Source organism: Camelus bactrianus, chromosome X (assembly GCF_048773025.1).
Source record: "Camelus bactrianus isolate YW-2024 breed Bactrian camel chromosome X, ASM4877302v1, whole genome shotgun sequence".
Classification (NCBI taxonomy): Eukaryota; Metazoa; Chordata; class Mammalia; order Artiodactyla; family Camelidae; genus Camelus; species Camelus bactrianus.
This window is the reverse complement of record NC_133575.1, coordinates 59,434,483-59,456,007: the sequence shown is the minus strand read 5'-3', so window position 1 is coordinate 59,456,007 and position 21,525 is coordinate 59,434,483. Positions and strand designations below refer to the sequence as shown.

General features: G+C 48.4%; 1 protein-coding gene and 1 pseudogene across 2 annotated transcripts in view; one reads left to right on the top strand and one right to left on the bottom strand.

Annotated features, from left to right (window-relative positions):
* The window catches only part of IQSEC2 (IQ motif and Sec7 domain ArfGEF 2), a 75,922-nt gene extending 59,924 nt beyond the window's left edge, over window positions 1-15,998 (bottom strand). For both annotated transcript variants that reach the window (XM_010970679.2, XM_074359251.1), the window contains exon 1: window positions 15,040-15,998. In XM_010970679.2, coding sequence (XP_010968981.2) covers window positions 15,040-15,746 — 707 coding nt within the window. In that variant the 5' untranslated portion in view covers window positions 15,747-15,998. The remainder of the gene's footprint in view (window positions 1-15,039) is intronic.
* A 1,504-nt stretch (window positions 15,999-17,502) lies between these two features.
* LOC105081651 (small ribosomal subunit protein uS2-like) lies at window positions 17,503-18,251 on the top strand (annotated as a pseudogene).
* The last annotated feature ends 3,274 nt before the right edge of the window (window positions 18,252-21,525 follow it).

Genomic DNA, 21,525 nt, shown 5'->3' with positions numbered 1-21,525 from the left:
TTCTTCACTGGCCAGAGACCCTGAAGGCCCAGGCCCCCGGAACACCAGCCCCGCCCAGCCTTCACCCCTACTGCAAAACAGGACGGAGCACAGGAAACCAAAATAGGAGCATGGAGCCCAGCTTAAGACAAACTGCAATAGCATAGGCTGTACTGGGAAACAGAGGCCCCTACACAGGCCACCACACTTTAGAGGCCCCTCTCTGTGAAGTCTGTGGGGCCAAGGGGATATGCCCATCAGGATCTCTGGCCCCCTCCCTTCTAGGCTGCACTCCAGGTACCCAGGACCCAGAATTCCCTGTCCATATTTCTTGAGCTTACTTGGATGAATTGTGAGGTCTTCTTATCCAGGACCATCTGCTAGGCCCAACAGGTGGCCAAAGGGAAGGGAAAGCAGACAGGGCTCAGATGTGGGCTGGGGCATCCATACACATCTCAAGGTTCCATATATGAACTATAGGTGGGATGAGAAGGGGGAAGGCCAACCTCGACTGGTACTTTGCCTGGCCTGGGCCGCACATATATAGAAGCAGGCAAGTCCATAGGTCCCCAGGCCTCAGGGTTGGTTGGTCTTGAGTGTTGGAAAGATCTGGGTGCAAATCCATTTCTTTGCTGTGCAACCATGGATGAGTCCCTTCCCCTCTCTGAACCTCAGTTTCCTCAACTATAAAATAGGTATAATCATTCTCACCTCAGAGAGTTGTTGTGAGGCTTGCTGAGGGCACAACGGCTTAGTGGTTATGAGCACAGGCTTTGGGGCAGATGGGCCTAGGTCTGAATCCTAGCTCTGCCCTTCCTAGTAGGTGATTTACATCTCTAAGGCACACTTTGCTCACCAATACAATAAAGATAGTAATGGCACTAACCTAATAAAGTTGTTGGAAGGATCAGGGTTGCAAAGAATACGTAATAACATTAGAAAATACTAAAATGGGAAAAGGCTTCTTAATAATGAGTGTGCAAACACTGGCTACGGTGGGGTTGACTGGGTCTTCTGCACCCACTTCCTGTCCAGCTTTATTTTTCCCCATAGCACTTACTACTATTTGACATATGTTGTATCTTCTTATTTAATTTGTTTCTTCTCTGTCCTGGCCCCCTACGTTCACACATTAGAATGTTAGCTCCACAGGGCAGAGGTTTTGTCTGTTTTGTTCACTGTTTTCAAGTGCCTAGAACAGACATGCAGGGTAAAAAGGTACTCCTGGCCAAGAGAATAGCCAGAATATAGGCATGGAACCAAAAAGAAGTCCACTTTGCCAACGGTACCCTAGACAGTTCAGAATAACTGGAATGCAGGGTCAGGAAGGGAATAGAGTGGCTAGAAAGATGAGTGGGGCTGTGGCGTGATCCAAAGGAGCACACAAGAGCTTTCCTAGACCACAAGTGGTGTGAAAACCTACTCATGACAGCCAGGAAGTTGAAAAGCACTAGGGGAGAGGCAAAGATGCCTTCCAAGTTCAATTGCCACCTAAATCATGATGATGTGAAAGGCAAAAGTAAAGACCTTTTGAAAGATAATTCAGGTGGAGAGGAAGACTCCTTTCTAAGGGGCCCAGCTGAGCCAAGAATCAGATCTAGAAATGACAAATAGGTGGGTATAGCAGTCAGGTGGAGGAGGTAATGGTGACATGCAAGAAAATCTTATAAAGGTTAATTAAAGAGATGAACCACTAGATGAACCACAGGACAAATCAGAAACCTTGTTGGATAAAGTAACCATTGTCAGGAATGGATCCACATGATATCGAAGGTCAAGATGGTGGCGAGGATACAAAATGAAGGCCATGGTGGTTTCGGTTGTCAGTTATCTTTTTGCTGATGATTCCTTTTCCTATAGTCTTTTATTACCACTACTCCTTGAAAAGTTCTGGGATGATGATGACGACGATGATGATGACGATAAACATTGCTGCACACTTCAAAGGAAGTATTCATCTATCGTTTTCAAAATTTCTTTTTCAGAAAATAGGCAACCATCACTTCACATTTTTATTTTAAAGAGAAGAAAGGCAGGCAGAGACTACAACAAAGACTCCGGGCAAGAGTGTGTACTTCATCATATAATTGCGGGGGAGCCCCTGGCGGGGGGGCTTGGCCCAAGGAGTGACAACGTCAGATGCTGACTTCCTAACCTCCCGCTCCTTTCAGTCACAAAAGCGGGCTTTGTTTGGTCCTTAGCACTTTCACCTTCTAATATCCCAAAAGAATAATGTGGTTATTTATTAAGTACCTACAATGCTCCACGACCTGTTATCTTCCGAACAGCTGCGCAAGGCAGTTATTCTTCTCATTGTATAGATGGGAAAACAGAGGCTCCAAGTAGCAACGTGATTTACCTAGAGTCACACGGCTAATAAATGGTGGTGCTGAGATGTGAGGCTAGGGTTTTTCTGACTCCAAAATCAATGCTTTTAAGGGCTACAGCTGTGGCTTCCTTCTGTCATGCCAGAGCTAGACGGCACTTCGTCTTCCACAGCAGCCCGTGAGCTTGGTCTCTCTCCTTCACCTGGCTCCGATCTGCCCCCCTGCCCCCACCACACAGTGCAGCCCCAGGCCCCCCTCCCTGACCATGTGCATTCAGGGGGTGCTTCTGGAAGAGATGATCACTCAAGGATGGAAGGGGGAGCACCAAAAAGGGGTTAGGCAGAGGTACTGCAGCCCAAAGCACCTCAGCACTATGACAAAGAGAGAGAAAAGGAAAATGGAACCGGCTCTCCAGCCCTCCCTTCTTGCTTCCCTCTGCTGGAGGCAGAAGGATGGAGGTTCAGCCATGATGGGAAAGAGAGTGGGCAGAAGGGGGAGCAGTGAGAGCAGCCTGCTGTTGCAGAAGCTTCAGCTCAGCCTCAAAGCCCCCTCCTGTGCGCTGGGGCCCATCTCTGGCCCACCTGCTCCCACTGCCTAAACACAGGAGGCTGGGCGGTTCTCCAAGCGCCCACCCAATCCTGCCAAAGCCCAGCTCACAGCAGACCCAAACCCTCTCATGTCACAGAGAAGGCACCCTGAGAGGTGGAGGGGCTGGCCCCCACGGGGGATGGGGGGGAGGTGCTGAGGGAGGCCATGGCAGGACGGGGGCGGGGGCAGGGTTCTGACCCCCACCTAGTTCCTCAGCTGAGGGTTCTCTTGACGGCAGAGGTTGAGGAAAAGGGGTGCTTGTGAGGCTGCCACACGAATGCTCACGACAGGGCTGGAGCCAGAGGCAACACGTGCCAAAATGAGGCCATACAGGGTAGGGTATTTGGGGGGTTTACAAGTAATTTCCATTCTCCATCTGGATTGAGACAGCAAAACAACCATTTTGAAAAGCAGATTTAGCCTGAGTTTGGACCTCACAAGCATAAATGTTTCTCACCCCTTCCCCCTCCATCCTACTCTCAGGACCCCACTTAAAACGAACGTGAAGGAATACAATTAGGTACGAAATCCCAACAGTGAAGTGGATGGGAGAGGGTGATATCAGTGAGTGAGAGATTTCAACAAATTTCTGGGAGCAAAAAAACAAAGAGAAGAGTGTTCACAGTTGAAGGAAAGCCAGCAACACCACTCAGGGGGTTGCAGCCGGAGAGGGAGCCGGGCGGGCCAGCACAGGCCTAGAGAGTCCAGACTTGGATATGGTAGGTATAAGGGAGGGCAGGAGTGATCAGGGGCTGAAAACAGGGTGGGGGGTTGGATAAACTGTAGATAAGTACATGATATCCTCCCCTGTGCCCCCTCCCACCGCCCAGATTTAAAACACAAGCTGCTGGCATTCACTCCTAGGGAAAATGTAAGAGGACTCCTAGCTAAAGGAATTAAACTCTCTGGGATCAATTAGGGCACATAATGGAATTTTGGTGCTCCCAGAATAAAGTGCTTTTCATTCTGGCATTTTCGGGCACCCTTTATAACAACCAGCTCCCTGGTGCCTCACCTAAAATAAAGCCAGAGAGTGGACAAGCCAGCCCAGATATATAGACATCTCACTCAGTCTTTCTATTAACTTATCCACATACCATAAAACTGAAGATACGACAGAAAAGGTAAGCAGCCTACAGGATCAATCCAGGAAGTTCAATCTCCAACTAACAGACATTCCAGAAAGAAAACAGAAAATGAAGGGGAGGAAACTACCAAAGAAATTATGTAAGAAAAGACAAGGTGCATCAGATTGAAAGGGCTCACTGAGTACCAGGTAGGCTGAGTGAAAAACAGACCTTGAGCTAAGTGATGGTTACATAGGTATGTTTGGCTTGTAAAAATTGACCAAGCCACTTGTTTGTGATATGAGCGTTTTTCTGTATGCATATTATATTTCAGTATGAAGGGGTGGGTTTTTTTTTTGCAGTTGTTAAAAGGAAGATTTATTTGACAAGTTTCACTTAGTACAATACACCTAAAAGGAAATCACAATACAATGAAGATTTAAATCAAGGCCTCAGAATTTCATATAAACACCAAGATCAAAATCCTAAAGTACTGATGAAGTTTAAAAAAAAAAACCCTCTCCTAAAAAATCTTCAATAAACTGTCCCCCAAAGATGTGCTATGATTATCCTGTGGTTTCAAGGAACCCCACACAACAGTAAGTTTGAATAAATAAATAAATACAGATAGAAAGAAAGTTCTGGTCCAAATATGAAACAAAGTAAAAAGCAGCATGATTTTGAGCAACTCATAGACCATAAGAAAGGAAAACTCATTTGATCTTGATGCTAGGAAGATTTTCCTGGGAGTACAGAGGTTGGGACAGTGAACCTGTGGGAAGTGAGGGGTAATTATAGTACACTATTTGGCCCTGCAATGAATAATATGACCTAGTTATAATCACATAAACAGTGTATTGGTGGTCAACTTTTAAAATCAATTTGTCCAGATAAAGCACTGAAGACCTAAATATTGTTACAGAACAGAATGCAAATGTAATCAACCTTGCTGGATACAAAAGAACAGAATACAGAAGAAAGTGGAAGATGGAAAGATGGAGGAGAGATGGAGGGAAGGATAGGACGCTAATAACTATGTCTTACAAACTGAGTGCTCAAGAGATACTGTGGAAAGCTGATGGAATAAGAAATTACAATATAAATAGTATTTAATAAAGTTACAAAGGTAATAGAGGAACCAAAATAGTAATATAACTATTAAAGTTTGGGAAGGGGAGAAAAAGAGTCAGGTGTTGTAAATAAGCTAAATTCTCACTTGTCATAGAAGGAGGAAGTCAGCTGATGATGTTTAAAGTTGATAAGTGAAGAAATAACCATTGAAGCATATTTATTTAGAGAGATGAAGTTACCATCAGAAACCCTAAATGGAAAAAGTGGTCACCTCTGGGGGCTGGGAAGTGGGAGGGCAGGGAGACATTAGCTTTATATATATATATATATATATATATCCTTCTGTAATATTTGCTTTTTTAAAATTATGTATATGTACTGCTTTGATTCAATTTTTAAAAATAAGTCTCTCCTCTTTCTTTGGATCTCAGTCTCCCACATAGTCCATACAAAACGGGGAGGATGATTACTCTAGGTGATGTGAGGTCTTGTTCCCCAATCCATGCTGATTTTTCAAGCAGGAGCAACACCGGCTAGTAAAGGACCAACTTCCTCCTAACCAGCCCTTTGACTCCTTATCATAGAGTAACAGTCATCTGTTACAGATGCTTTCTCAGCTGCCCCAGCCTGCACCACCCTCTGGTCCTCTTCAAACCCCATCAGCAGCAGCCCAGCCTCGCTAGCCTTCCATTCATTCAACTATTTACCCCCATTAGTTATTTATACCTGCCTGAGTCACAAAGGATTTGAGGTGCCTTACTCCAATAACACAGATAAGGAAAGAATAAAAATTGAACTAGAAAATAAGAACTCAGAAAAAGAGATCAATGATGCTAGAGTTGTACTTCAAATTAACTGGTAGCTGAGGCAGAAAGCAAGATACAATGAGCCATGACAGCCTCATATGAGGCAGGAGGAAATATATCAGTTTTCAGAGGAAGAGAACCTTTGCTGGGCACTGAATTCTTCAAGTCACTGTCTATGGGAGATTTCATGAAGGAAAAGGAAATGACTGTTTTTGATTTGTTTTGGTTTTTGTTTTGTTAACCTTTAAGTTGGCTTATTGTAATCATATGTTATCCAGCTATGTGGATGAGTTATCTCCTATAAAATCTAAAGAATCCCAGGTAATATCATGATTATGAAATGAGGTATGAGAGCATATGCCTTGGTATGATCATGAATTATGCCATCAGTTTTCTTCCCCCGGAAATAACTGTTTATTGAGTACCTACAAGTTGTCAGGGAATGCCACGCAAATAAGCCTAGTCAATCCTGAGAGATGGGCATTGTCATCCCATTTTATGGATGAGGAAACTAAAGCTCAGAGAAGGGGAAATGACTGAGCTGAGGTCATCTAGGGGATTGGGGCAGAGCCTAGATTCAAACTTAACATCTGTCCATCTCCAAAGCTCATTCTTCACGTATCATACCACAGGGCCTCAAAACAAAGGCACTCAGGCTGGAGACACCCTGCCCAAGGCTATGGGGACACAGTGATGACAGACACAGGCCTGCCCTCTGCAATGAAAACAGAAAAAAGGCAATGACAGGCCTGGCTGTCAGGCCAGAAACTGCCACTGAGCTGCCTTAGTTACATTAAATGAGGACCTCTAGGGCAGAAAGAAGGCTGGGCCCAGGTGGAGAAAAGGAAACCATAAGCCCCAGCTCTGAATCTAGCCAATCAGATTTCTGAGGGGCTAAACCAAAGCAGAGGGTCTGTCTGCCACTGAAGCAAGAGAGCCTTTATTTGGGCGATGCCTCCTCTTTATCGCTTCCTCCCCAACAAATCACCCAGCCTCCTCGAGGTCTCGTTTTCTCATCTGAGGGACAAAGATAATGATCCCTGCAATCTTCACAGGATTTCAAGGCATAAAATAGCACATTTAAGGAATGATGCTATTAACACTGGCATTAATACTAGAGCAACCTGTCTAGTCACAGCGCTTCTGCTCACATGCTGAGTGGCCTTGTACAAGTCCTTTCTCTCTCTGGGCCTCAGTCTTCTCATCTATAAAATGAAGAGTTTGCACAGGATGATTTTTAAGGGTCTCTGTGGATGGAAGTTTCTTGACTTTTAAGCTGGTATTATTAAAACCCCATTGGTTGCTGTATACCAGAAATTGACACATTGTTCAGTAATAATTAAAAAAAAACCCTATTGGTCAGAAATGGCTACACTCTCCTCTGTCACAGCACTTGTCAGTATGTTGTCACTGTCTTTCTCCCCCAGTAGATCATGTCTACTCCCACCACCCAAGTTCAGGCCTTATCATCTCTCATCTAGACTGTCGCATTGGCCTCATCACTGGATGCCCTGTAGTCTATCTTCCAAACTGCCCTCTAGCAGGCTCTCTCAAAAACATGGCTCTTGACACGTCACCCGATTCTCTACAATACACACCTCTTCCTTTGACTTAAACCTCTATGTTGGTTCTGAATTCCCAACAGAATAAAGCTCTTTATCCTGCTACTCGAGTGTCCTTGGGATCTGGGCTGGCCAAGTCTTCAGACTCTTCTCCAGACCCTCCCTGCCCACCCTGTTTGTGCTCTAGTTTGTACTGACCTGGTAGAAGTGTTCCCCTTCCCCCCTCCACATACCCTGCTGGCTCCATGCCTCTGTACACTTGCTCATGCTGTCTCCTCTGTCTTCACCTCCCTTTTGCTCCCAATTTCCACCAATCCACACGCCATCCTTTGTCACCTAGCTAACTCCTATGCATCCTCCAAGCCTCAGGCATCACCTCCTCCAGGAAGCCTTCCCTAACAATCTGGGTAGCCGTGCCTTCTTTGGCCACCCACGGCCCCCCATGCTCCCATTTAGCATAGCACACAGGACACCACATTACATTTGCCTTCTGCATCTGACTGTGAGCACCCTGAAGCCAGGAAGTGTTTAATATTAAGCACAGAATCCTTGCCTCATGCAGGTGCACAATATTCACTGTAGTGATCTCTCTGTCTCAGTATGTGGAGAACTCCCATATGGCCTCTCCCTCCTACCCTTCAATGGCACAGAATTTTGCAAAGTTATCAATAATAAAAATACCTATCCCTGAGTAAACATACATTCTCTGTTGAACACTTCATATATGTCATTTTTCCGATGTTCTATTTATTTTTATTGAAGTATAATTGATGTACAATATCATACAAGTTTTTGTCTTCTTATTTAGTTCTCATAAGATGAGTTATTTATGAATTGTCTAGAGTATCAGATGGACATTGTGTGAGATGCCTCCCAGTTGTATAATGAAATTTGGGGAAAGAAAGAAATTAGATACCTTTTAATCACAGATATAATGAGAATAATTCTAAAACGGTTCTGTAGAGGAAAATACTGGTTTTATTCAGGTGAATGCAGTATACTGCATCCTGGAATCCAGCAGGAATCACAAGGCCCTGATATGCAATCTTATTTTTCCAAGAATTTAAAAAGGTATAAAAATCCGTAGCTACAAAGAAACGCATTTGATATTAGTGAAGTGGTACACATCAGGTGACAACTATGATCAATTTCCTTCTAAAACATTAGAGGAATCAACCTGATCTGTCATGTAGCCCTGGCTTGTCATCTTTGTTTTGAAATGCGATGCGACGATCTTGGCTGGGTTGTTTTGTTTGCTACGCTGCACCTCTAGAGGGCAGGGCAGACTCACATATTATTTTCCATCCTTAATCCCTTAGCTTTCCACGCTTATCAGGACCTTGATGGGTGTGCTAGGCAGCCAGGAAACTTTCTGGTACATTTTTTTGGGACGGGGGAATGGCCAATAGGAACCATACATATCAGAAAAAACAGTTCTGTCCCTCTTTACTACTTGAGACAAGTGAGGCTCTGAAAGTTAAGTGACTTGCCTAGGGTTACACCAAGTCCTCATTCAAGGCATCACGCTTTCTCCAAATGCGAAGGGCCCAGAGAGCTTCAGCACCTAAGTACTGGAGAACAGGCGTCCTTGTGTCAGTGCTTTCAACGTGGATGCTTGGAGAGAGACCCAACATCACAAAGAAGTGAGAATAACTAGCAAATGGTCTTGCCCTAAATGACTTACCTGATTCCGAGACACCGTGCCCAGCCCAGGATCAGAACCCAATCAAGATTTGATGGGTAAATAAGTAACTTCCCACTGGATGGCACAGATAGAACACAGGTTCAGAACAGAAGCTCTTGCATTGAGGGGGAAGACCATGGTATGACATGGCCCTGGCACAAGAGGGACAGGTTAACGAGGAGCATCTTGAACTAAATGTCTCTAAAGTCTCGTCTGACTCTGCTACCCTAACATCCCTATAAACTGGGAGCCTTGTGAGTGGGAGGAACACAGACAGCAGAAGCCAAACAGCTCCAGGGAGCATGAGGAAAAAGCCATATAGAAGCCAAGAGAATTCTGGAGTTGGGTCATCTCTCACCACAGGCATCCTGGAAGGAAGACGACCTTAGGCACCCCAGGCCCTTAGTGCACCAGGACTTAATCTGACTACTCGATATTTATTGAGCAGCTACTATGTGCTGTGCTGTGTGTTTCCAAGCTTCGAGCTCCTTCCTTCACTCATGCCCACGGCCCCTAGCACAGGGACTGACACCACATGCGCTTGATATATGCCCATGAACTCTCAATTCGAAGGAGCCCTCAAGCTACGAGAGAGGACATGAGATGTAAACGAACAAAGGTATAAAAAGGGCCAAAGTGCTCATTTCAAGGGTCAGGGATAGACCAGCACACAAACACAGGAGAGGTGACCACAGTGGAGCTCAGCCTGGGCACTGGATGGAGCAGCCCAGGAGAAGGGCACAGCATGAGCAAAGACCCAGAGGCTCTCAGGAGGCTGAGTGGGCTGACAACGGGGCACACAGGCTGATCTGGCAGGAACTCGGACTGTGTGAGGGAGACTGGATCAAGATGAGAGGAGAAAGGTGACATTCCAAGAGGCCCATGTGTGGCCAGCAGAATAGTCTGAGCCTTCTCTTGCAGGCCGAGACAGAGGGAAACCACTGGAGCCCCACAGAAAGCTTGGCCTGACTGCACCTCATCAGGGGACTGGAGGAACCAGAGCAGGAGGGCATCAATTAGGGGACTATGGTCAAAATCCAGGAGGTGATCAGGAGAGGGAGCCTGACTAAGCAGTGGTCCCAGGAGCTCTGCTGGGGGAAGCCCGGAGCCATACCCAGAGTATCTTTATCTTCTCACCCCACCTGCCTGCAATGGTGGACCATAGGCTCAGGAGCCAGATAGTTCTGGGACCCATGCAGCTGTGTAACCACGGCCAGGTCACTGCACCTTTCTGATCCTTATTTCCTTGTCCGAAAAATGAGGATAATATGGACACCCACCTGGCAAGGACTCTTGTACAAATAAGAGGCAGTACTGGGTCGTGGGTGAGAAAGTTGCGGACGGACTCTGGAGCCTGGCCACCCGGGCTCCTTCCTGTTCCTTCTCAGTTAATGCTACTTATTCACTGAGTGACCTTGGGTAAGTTCTCCAACCTTTCTGGGCCTCAGCTTCCTCATCTGTAAAATGGACTTAATATCTGTATCACAGGATTCATGTGGAGAGTGAATGAATTAATCCATGGAAAGCACTTAGAACTGTGCTTGGCACGCAGTAAATGCAATAAAAAAAATGTTGGCGATTGTTACATAAAGCCACATAGGATGGTGCCTGGCACACAGAAGGCTGAGGCTCAGCACGTGCGTGGCCACTTTTTCACGCTCCAAGCCTTTCCGATTCTCCTAGCAAATTCAGAGGCCACAGAAGGCAGAGGCAGGGCAGATGAAAGAGTAGCAGACAGCAATCCTGGGTGCAGTCTTCTGTCTACCTCCCTCTCCATCGGACACCAGGAGATATCCACTCCCTTTAAACCCCCATCCAGGTCCTCAACCAGTGGCCTGGTCCACCCTGAGAACCGCCCCCCCCACCTCACTGGCTCAGGCCTGGCCCCCTGGGGCTCTGGCCAGGGGAGGAGGTGGGGGGCTCTCAAGCGCAGAGAGAGAGCGTGGTATTGGCTCAGACTGGTGGCCCCTCCTGCTCTGTGCACACAGCCAAGAAATGTTTGTGGATGACAACAGCCCCATTCTCGCCCCAGATCTAGACAGAGAAGCAAGAATCCTCTAATTCTCATTCAATTCGATCATTGCCTCCCACACGAGTATAATGCTCCCGACACAGTTGGGGGGAACAGAAATGGTATTCCCTCCTGGGAAGAAGGAGAACCCTCCCCGCTGCCACCCCAGAAAAGTGCCCAAGACCCCAAAGGAGACAGACTTCCCCAGCACCCCTACCTGGGCTCCCTCCCCCTCCCCCCTTCCTCCCAGCGCCCTCAGTCGCTGCGGAGCCCACTAACAACCCCACTGCACACCACACCGCACATCAGAGGAGCTAGCCCAGCAGCCCTGCTGGAGACCACGCATTGCTCTGTTTGTTGAGAACACCCAGCTGGCCCCTCTGGTTGCTGTCCCCCAGTGTCAGCCAGCTTGCTGGGTGGGCGGGGGGGGGGGCAGTGGGGGCAGAGGATGGAGAGTTACCACCAAACCAGCTTCAGCCCACCACCGCCTACGGCAGAGCCGGAGCTGGGCCCAGGCAGAAAGCGTGGGAAATGCAGCTCTCTTCAGCGTGGAGCGACTCAGCAGTGGCCCCCAGCATGCCTGTAAATCATTCCAGGCGCCAGAACTGCAAGGGGGGCCAGGCCAAGATCAACAACGAAAAACTGAGCTCTTCTCTAATCATCTGGAGGGAGCGGGTTGGGGAGGGGGGCGACAATTCCAGGGAAAAAGACCTGAGCACTGCTGGAGACCAGCCGCTGCTAACAAACAAGCAAGCAAGCAAAGACCTCACATACAGAGGCCCAGCGGCCAGAAGGAGGTCGGCCCATTGCGCTCTATGCTGCACTAGAAAGACCACACCCAGAGCACAGCAGAAGGCATACTGGCATCCGGGAACCTGTCCAGAAGAGACAGTAAGGGAGGATGTGGGAATCCTGGGGGGATGACAGGGCTGGGGGTGGACATGACAGCTGCTATCAACTGCGGTAGAGGGAAAGTTCACAGGCTTGGGAGTCTGTCTCACGGGTAGCGTGACCTCTGGTGTGTTGCCTCACTCCTCCGAGCCCTCGGTTTCTTTGGCTGTAAAATGGGGATTGTGGTGACGCACAGGGTAGCCAGGAGGACTGAATCAGTCCTTGGGCAGAAGGGCCCCTCAACAAGCAGCAGCTGGGCCCCGGCCCCTCTCTCCCCTCTTCCTCCAGCAGAGGGAGCCTGGGGACCAGGAGCGCCCAGCCTCTACCAGCTCTTCCTATCCTCCCCCAATAATGCTGCAGCCTCTGCTGCTCAACTCCCACCCTGCCTGCCCTGGCTTCCAGAGGCAGCCTCCTCACCCACTCCTTACAGCCCAGAACAGGCCTGGCAGGGGAGTCTCTTGCAGCAGCTGTGGTGACAACAATGGCTATTGCATCAACAGGCCCTCCTGATGCCTGGCCAAGAAGAGGGAGAGGAGAGTGGAAAGGAGGGAGACAAGGCCTTCTGCCCTCCCCACCGACAGCTCCCCCTCTCATCACTCCCTCCCTCCTAAGCCCTCTTCTCCTGCTCAAATCCTCTAGATATCAAAGGTGATCCTGGCCTCTCCCAGTTTGTGACCTGGCCAGGTCCTGAGGCTGAGAGACTCCCTAGGGGCTGGAAAGCTTGAGTGGAGAAATAACAGGCCTGGAGGACAGGTGGACTTGGGTCCTAGTCCCAGCTCCATTACGAACTGGCAGGGTAACCTTGAGCAAGGTCCCTTCCTTTTTTTTGGAGCCTCAGTTTCCCCATATCTAAAATGGAGTTGCTGGTGCTCACTGCACAGGGCCTGATGTGAGGACCAAAAGAAGTAATAATGGATGTGCAAATATTTAATATATGGCCAGGAGAAACTCCAAGGACTATCTAAATCCCCTTATAAATCCAGTAGGAACTGGGAAGCAAGAAAATCCAATAAACAGCCTGGAGGTTGTACAAAAAGCAGGAAGGATTGAGAGGCAGGCCTGCCTGGATGGCAGAAGCACAGAGCTCAAGAGCAAACAGGCTTCTAGGCAGCCAAGAGATTCAGATCCACGTCTGCAGGATGGAGAATCTGAGGGGAATGAAATCCTGAACTCAGGGGAGACCTGGGCCATTTCATTAGGCTTTATGCTAATTCAGGAACTATCATGCTTTCTCCAGCCCTCCCTAACCCCCTTGAGGCAGCTCACTGCATCCATCACCAGACAGCCAGGTTGGAAATTTCTTCCTAATTTATCCCAAATTTTCCCCATTGCTCCTGGTTCTGCTCCCTGGAGCCACATATAATGAGGCTGCTTCCTCTGTCACTGGCTTGACCACTGTAGAAAAGTCTTTGGCAGCCAGGTTCCAGGACCACCATGCCCATCCCAGTCTCCCTCTACCCCCCACCCAACCCTGGCCCTCTCCTGAGAGGGCCTTTCTTGGGTGATCTGGACCCTCCCTCCAGCGGGGGACCCCAAGCTGCACAGTCAGTCCTCCAGGAATGTGCTCCCAGCAGCCCCACCTGGGCAGAAGAGCCCAGCTCCCTCTGGGGCAGCCCACACCAAACCTCAGCTGAGGGTGCACTGCAGTGGAGCCCAGCCGAGACCTTGAGCTGCAGCTGCTGCTCCTGGGGCCCAGCCATCTCAACCCAGCACCCCAGCCTGCTGCCTCACCACGGGGGAGTTGCAGAGAGCTGGCTCCCGGCAGATTTCCTGAGGCAGAAGGCTTCCCCACCCCCAGCCCAGCCTCCAAGAGACACTCCACTGGTTGTGGCACATGGTAGGACCAGCTGAGCAGTGAGAGGAGGGGGAAAGCTGTCCATTCGCTAGAGGACTTCAGACTTGCTCTGTAGTGTAGCTGGATCAATCACAGAACCATCAAATCTAAGCTGGAGGGGCCTTCCAAGAGCAGTCAAGGCAGACCTTGCCTTTTAAAAAGATACGGGGAAACTGATGGTCTGAGAGAGGAAGGGATTCAGTCAAGGTCACAAAGCCAATCTGCAGTAGAGCTGGAAGGGGAACCTGGGTTTCCTAACTCCCACTTCAGTATTCTTTCCAATACAGCAGAAAAGAAATCCAGGAGCCTTTAGGGCAGCCCTGTGAGCCTGCGTGCCCTTGACTCTTTCAGCCTGACATTTATCCTGACCAGCTCACCATGGTATCTGCACAGAAAAAGTGGACCCAGCCCATGCCCCACCAACCCAAGCTAGATTGCCAAGCTGTCCCAAATAGGCAGACACACAGACCCCAGCACAGAAACTGGCACTGATCCAACAAGAGGGAAGATCTGTAGACTTCCCTTCCTGGTACTCTCTTTAATTGGGTGGTGTTTTTCTGGAAGGTGGAGAGGGGGTGGTCTTTGAGGAACTAGCCAAGGGCCAGGCCTCCATCTTTGCTCCCCTGGCCAGGATGTACTGCAGTTCCCCTCAGAGGGATGTCTCAGCCTCCAGCAGCCATTCTGGTTCCCACCTGCCTCTCTGGGAAAGGATGGAACTGAGGCCGCCAGAGGAGATAAGATCAGGCCTGCACTCAGGACCTGCAGAGGAGACCGGTGGCGGCGGGGGGGGGGGTAGGAAGGAGGGGGGCTTTCTTTCCCTTGGGGCTCTAAGCTGACACCACCGCAGACAATAAAAATCCCAACCAACACATCCAAAATAAATAAATAAATGAGAAGTCATCCTCTGGCAAAGATACAGCGAGGGGGTAAAGAGTGGAGGGGGTGATGACTGCTCCAGGCCCTCACTGGCTACGGTTTTGAGAAAGAAGAGACGCCTGCACGCCTGCACGCCTGCACGCCTGCACTCCTCCGGCCAACCCACTCTGGGGTAGCTAGAGAAGGGGTGTCGGCTGCATGAGGGGGACTCGGCTTCTCCTGACAGGTTGGGATGGGAGAGGAGGACATGGAATCAGGCACCGGCTTCTTACTTTACCAGCCATACAAGTTGGAGAAGGAACTAGCAGGGAAGAGCCGGGAGAGACAAACACGCGTTTCTTACTTTCTCTGCAGGGTTGTGGCCGGACTGGTGCTGGTACTGGTGCTGTGGCCGCCGCCGGCCCCGGGGCTGGAGCTCCTGGATGCGCCACGGCTCAGCTGGCCCCGCTCCCGCGGTGGCCGGGGCCCCACGCCCACCGCCGCTGAATAGCCGGCTTCCTTCTCGCGGCCCGGGTGCGCTGGCCCGGCCTCCCGCCCGCCACGTTCACGACCCAGGGCCGGGTTCTCGTGGTGCAGGTGGCACTGGGCCACGTCGCGCTCGCGGGCAGAGTAACCGGCAGTGTCCTGGAGTGGGTAGGAGGCGTCCCGCTCCTTGTCCCGATACACAGCCTCCCGGTTCTGGTAGGCGCCGTCCCGGTTCCCGTAGCCCACGTCCCGGGCCGCCTGGTGGAACTGGCTCTCCCGCAGCTCACGGTGGTGGAACTGGGTCTCGCGCAGGTTCTGGTACTGGCTCTCGCGGCTCGGGCTATCCCGCGCGCCGTGGGGGTCCCGGTGCAGCTCCCCGCGGTGCAGCTGGCTCTCCTCCCTTAGGTCGCGGTTCTCCTGGGTGAGCTGGTCCAGCTGGCCCTCCAGCTCTTCGATGCGCCGCCGCTGGGTCTCCAGCAGCTGCTGCTGGCTCTCGATGATGTTGTTCAGCTCCAGCAGGTACTCCACCGCTCTGTTGGGGCTCTCGGATCCCGGGCCGCCCGGGGGACCCGACCCCGCCTCCATCCTGGCGGCCCAGGGGCAGGGGAAGGGGCAAGAGAGCCCGGTCCCCGCTCGCTCACGGCGCCACCCTCCCCCGGGCCCAGCCGGGGGAGGGGGCCGGCGGGACGCGAGGGCGCGCACCGGGCTCGAGGGCCCGGGGGCCCGGGGGGGCCCGGGAGACAGCGCTGGGGCCGGCGGTACGGGGAGCAGGAGCTGAGGCTACCGCTGCCGCCGCCGCCGCCACCGCCACGGCTCCCGAGGACGCGGCCCACGGCGCTCCGCCCGCTGCGGAGTCACTGCGCAGCGCGGCCGCGCGGGACCGCCCCGGCCGCCGGCCCGCCCCCCGCCCCTGCCCCCACCCCGCGCGCCCGGCCCGCCCCCGCGCGTCCCACCTGCCGCCGCCGCCAGCTCCCGAAGCCGGACCCGCCCCAAGGCACCGCGGCCAGGCCAGGGCCAGCACCGTCGCAGGCTGCCGATCTCTCCGTTCTACCGGTCCCGGGGTCCTCACTTAACGCAGCCTAATGAAGCCCTCCATCCCAGTCCATTCCAATGTCCCTTGGGTCTACCAGGCCCAAGATCCTCATCTAAGACATCCCAGGAACACTCCCCCAATCCCAGGCAGCCCCCCAGGTCCAGTCATCCCACGAACTCCCCATCCCCTGAGTCTGCCAATCCCAAGTGTCAGATTCCCCATCCCATTCAACCCCTGGACGTCCTATCTCAGGTGATCTCTCTCTCTCTAGTCCACATCACAGGCAGTCCCCGGATCTCTCATCCTAGCCAGCCCCCTGTCCCTCCAGCCTAGCCAGTCTGCAGCTCCCCCGTCCCAGGCAGCCCCTGGAACCTCACCCCCAACTTCACTGGCATCCCCTACTCCAGCTGGTCCCCAAACTCTCCATCCAAGCCTGTGTCCCATAGCCCCTATGCCAGCCAACCCCAGGATCCTCCAGGTTAGCCAGATCCTTGGGTCCTCCAGCCAAGGCAGTCCCAGGATCTCCCATCCTAACAAGCCCTATGACTCCTCATCGCAGCCAGCCTTAGGATCAAAGTTCCTTTCATTCTTTCAGTCCTCATCTTCCACTCTCCTTTGCAAATGCTCACCTCCATTTACTCCATCACCTCCATCCAATGAGACTGTACCCATTCTTCAAGACTTAAATGCCACCTCACTGAAGCTGCCCTGACTTCCCCAGCCAGAAGTGCTCACTTTCTCTACACTTCTCTTGTGACACTTGTGGGACAAGTGGAACTCTCCTTTATAGTGCATTCGTTTTTGTTATTGTTTCATGTCCTCAGCCAGACCAAGCTCCTTAAAGCCAGGAACACGTCTTTCTGAGCAGATTGGGGTAGAGGAGAATGCATGAGGTTAACAGTCAGACAGAACTGGATTTCAATTCTCTCTTCTCTCTGAACTTCCATTTCCCTATTAATAACATCTACCTCACAGGAGTGGTCTTGGGGAAAAGCATGCAAAAACATTGGCACAGGAAAGACAACCTAAAGAATTGAAGAAAATATCTGCAAATGATACATCTGATAAGGGCTTTGTATCCAGACTATGTAAAGAACTCTTACAACTTTGCAACAAAAAGATAACTCATTTTTTTTAATAGGCAAAGGATTTGAATGGATATTCCCCCAAAGATGTACCGGTAATGCACATGAGAAGATGCTCAGCATCACTATTCATCAGGGAAATGCAGATCAAAACCACAATGAGCTTTCTGTCATAACTTAAAGGGAAACTTTCACAGTGTCCAGAGCCCATGATGTCCTGCGCATGAAGGACGAGGATGTCCTTAAATTCCTTGCAGCAGGAACCCACTTAGGTGGCACCAGCCTTGACTTCCAAATGGAACTGTATGTCTATGAAAGGAAAGTGGGCATCTACATCATAAATCTGAAGAGGACTTGGGAGAAGCTTCTGCTGGTGACTGGTGCCATTGAAAACCCAGCTGATGTCAGTGTCATATCCTCCAGGAATACTGGCCATCAAGCTGTGCAGAAGTTTGCTGCTGCCACCAGGGCCACTCCTCTTGCTGGCCACTTCACTCCTGGAATCATCGTTTACCAGATCCAGGCAGCCTTCAGAGAGCCACAACTTCCAGTGGTCGCTGATCCCACAGATGACCAGCAGCTTCTCACAGAGGCATCTCATGTTAACCTGCCTTCCGTTGCTCTGTGTAACACGGATTTCTCCTCTGTGCCATGTGGACCTTGCTACCCCATTCAACAACAAGGGAGCCCACTCAGTGGGTCTGAGGTGGTGGGTGCTGGCCCAGGAAGTTCTGCTCATGCATCTCTCATGAGCACTCATGGGAGGTCATGCCTGATCTGTGCTTCTACAGAGATCCTTAAGAGATCAAAAAAGATAAACTGGTCACTGCTGGAAGGGCTGTGACCAAAGGGGAATTTTGGTCTGCTCCAGCTCCTGAGTTTACTGCTACTCAATCCAAGATTGCAGGCTGCTCTGAAAGCATGTAGGTGCCCTCTGTGCCTATCCAGCAGTTCCTCCTGAAGAATGGAGTGCCCAGCCCACCACTGAAGACTGCTCTCACTGCTCAGGCCACTGAACAGGTAGGAATGACCACTGGGTAGTCTTAAGCTGTTCTTCCACAGGCTCTTAAACAGAAAATGCAAATAAAGTTATTGAAAAATAAACATCAGTTTCTTAAAACACACACACACAGATACCACGTCACACCCACTATGGCAGCTAAAATAAAAAGGATAGACAAAGAGAAGTAAGGCAAGCATGTGGAGAAATTGGAACCCTCAATCATTGCTGGCGGGAATGTAAAATGGTGCAGTTGCTTTGGAAAACAGTTTGGAAGTTTCTCAAAATGTTAAACATAGGGTTACCATGTGACCCAGGAATTCCACTCCTAGAAATACATCCAAGAGAAATGAAAATGTAGGTCCACACAAAAACTTTTACATGAATGCTCATAGCAGCATTACTCCCAATAGCCAAAAAGTGGAAGCCAAAGGTTCATCTGTGGATGAATGGGTAAACAAAATGTGGTATATCCACACAATGGAATATTATTCAGCTATAAACAAGAATAAAGTTCCAAAATATATAAACAGCTCATCCAACTCAATATCAAAAAAAAACCAACCTGATTTAAAAATAGGCAGAAGAGACCTGAATAGACATTTTTCCAAGGAAGACATACAGATGGCCAACAGGCACATGAAAAGATGCGCAACATCGCTAATCATCAGGGAAATACAAATCAAAACCACAATGAGATATCACCTCACACCTGTCAGAATGGCTATCATCAGAAAGTCTACAAATAACAAATGCTGTAGAGAAGAGGGAACCTTTGTACACTGTTGGTGGAAATGTAAATTGGTGCAGACACTGTGGAAAACAGTATGGAGTTTCCTCAAAAAACTAAAAATGGAACTACCACATGATCCAGCAATTCCACTCCTAAGTATAAATCTGAAAAAAATGAAAACATTCATTCGAAAAGATATATGCACCCCAATGTTCCTAGCAGCATTGTTTATGATAGCCAAGATACGGAAATAACCTAAGTGTCCGTAAACAGATGAATGGATTAAGAAGATGTGGTATTTATATATGCAGCCACAAAGAAGAATGGGATATTACCATTTGCAACAACATGGATGAACTTTGAAGGTATTATGCTTAGTGAAATAAGTCAGAGAAAGATAAATACTGTATGATATAACTTATATATGGATTCTAAAAAATAAACTAGTGAATATAACAACAAAGAAATGGACTCACAGATATTGAGAACAAACTAGTGGTTACTAGTGGGGAGATGGAAGGGGGAGGGGCAAGATATCGGTAGGGGATTGAGAGGTACAGACTACTATGTATAAAATAAATAAGCTACAAGGACATATTGTACAGCACAGGGAAATATAGCCAATATTTTATAATAACTCTAAATGAAGTATAACCTTTAAAATTGTGAATCACTATGTTGTACACCTGAAACTTATGTAAGATTGTAAACCATCTATACCTCAATTAAAAAAAGGAATGAAGTACTGATACATGCTAAAACATGGATGAACCTTGGAAACATTATGCTAAATTATGCTAAAAGAGACACAAAGTCCACATATTGCACGATTCCATTTATATAAAATTTCAGAATAGGCAAATCCATAGAGACACCAAGTAGAGTAGTGGTTGGCGAAAGAGGAGTGACTGCTATGGGATTTGGGGGGAGGGAGAATGAAATTTTTCTAAAATTAGATGGTGGTGATGGTTGCACAAGCCTGTTAATTAAAAACCACTGAATTGTACATTTTAAAAGGGAGAATTTTCTGGCATGTGAATTTTATCTCGACAAAGCTGATATAAAAAAACACCTTGAAGAGTCTACCATGTAACAGCAACTGCAGTAATAATAACACATCTCTGGTGCTTACCATGTACCAGGCACATGCTAAGCACTTTCCATGCATGAAGATCTTTATGACAATCCTATGAGGTAGGTAATGTTATTATCTCCATCTTACGGATGAGGAAAGTGAAACCCAGAGGTTGAATGACTTGCTCAGGGTTACCCAGAGGCATAGCCAGGATGCTCAGATGTTTCCTTCTCATTTCTTTGCATCTTTCCTCAATACCTTGTACAAATTAAGTATTAAATTAATACATCAATCAAATACTTCTGTTCATCCAGCAAAACATTTACAGAGCATTTATTATGTTCTAGGCAATAGCTGCATTCCCGTCCACATCCCTGCTTCTCTCATTTAGATTCCCTGCGGGGTAGGGGGCAGATGGATACAAAGTTTCAGTCACAACATTTTTTTAATATGTATTTTTATTGAAGTATAGATGGATACAAAGTTTCAGTCACAACATTTTTTTAATATGTATTTTTATTGAAGTATAGTCAGCTTACAATATTATGTCAATTTCTGGTATACAACACAATAACTTCAGTCATATAGGAACACACATATATTCATTTTCATAATCTCCTTCACCATAAGTTACTATAAGATATTGAATATAGTTCCCTGTGCTATTCAATTTAAACTTGTTGTTTATCTATTTTTTATATATTAATTGGTATCTGCAAATCTCAAACTCCCAATTTATCCCTTCCCAACCCCTTCCCCTCCCAATAACTGTAGGTTTATTTTCTATGTCTGTGAGTCTGTTTCTGTTTTGTAAATAAATTCGTTTGTCTTTTTTTTTTTAGATTCCACATATAAGTGATATCATATGGTATTTTTATTTCTCTTTCTGGCTTACTTCACTTAGAATGACATTCTCCAGGTCCATCCATGTGGATGCAAATACAAAATGTTGACTGTCTACTATGTATCAAGCAGTATTCTCAACATTGAGGATATAGCAATGGACGAAATAGACAGTTACTAACCTCGTAGAGCTGACATTCTAGTTGGAGAGAGACAATAAACAAATAGACTAGAGGGAGGGTACAGCTCAGTGGTAGAGTGCATGCCTAGTATGCACGAGGTCCTAGGTTCAATCTCCTCCTTCAAAAAAAGGTAAATAAATAAGTAAATAAATAATTACCTCCTCCCCCAAAATTTTAAAAAATAAGTTAAAAAAAGAACCAAATAGACTATATACAACATGTTGGATGGTGTACTGGGTTGAATAGTATTCCCCAAACCTTGATGTTCACCCTGTGAATGTGACCTTATTCGGAAATACGGGTCTTCACAGATGTAATCAAGTTAAGGTGAAATAACTCTATTGGCATGGGTCCTCATCTAGTGACTGGTGTCCTTAAAAGAAAAGGGAAATTTGGACATAGAGAGAGAGAGA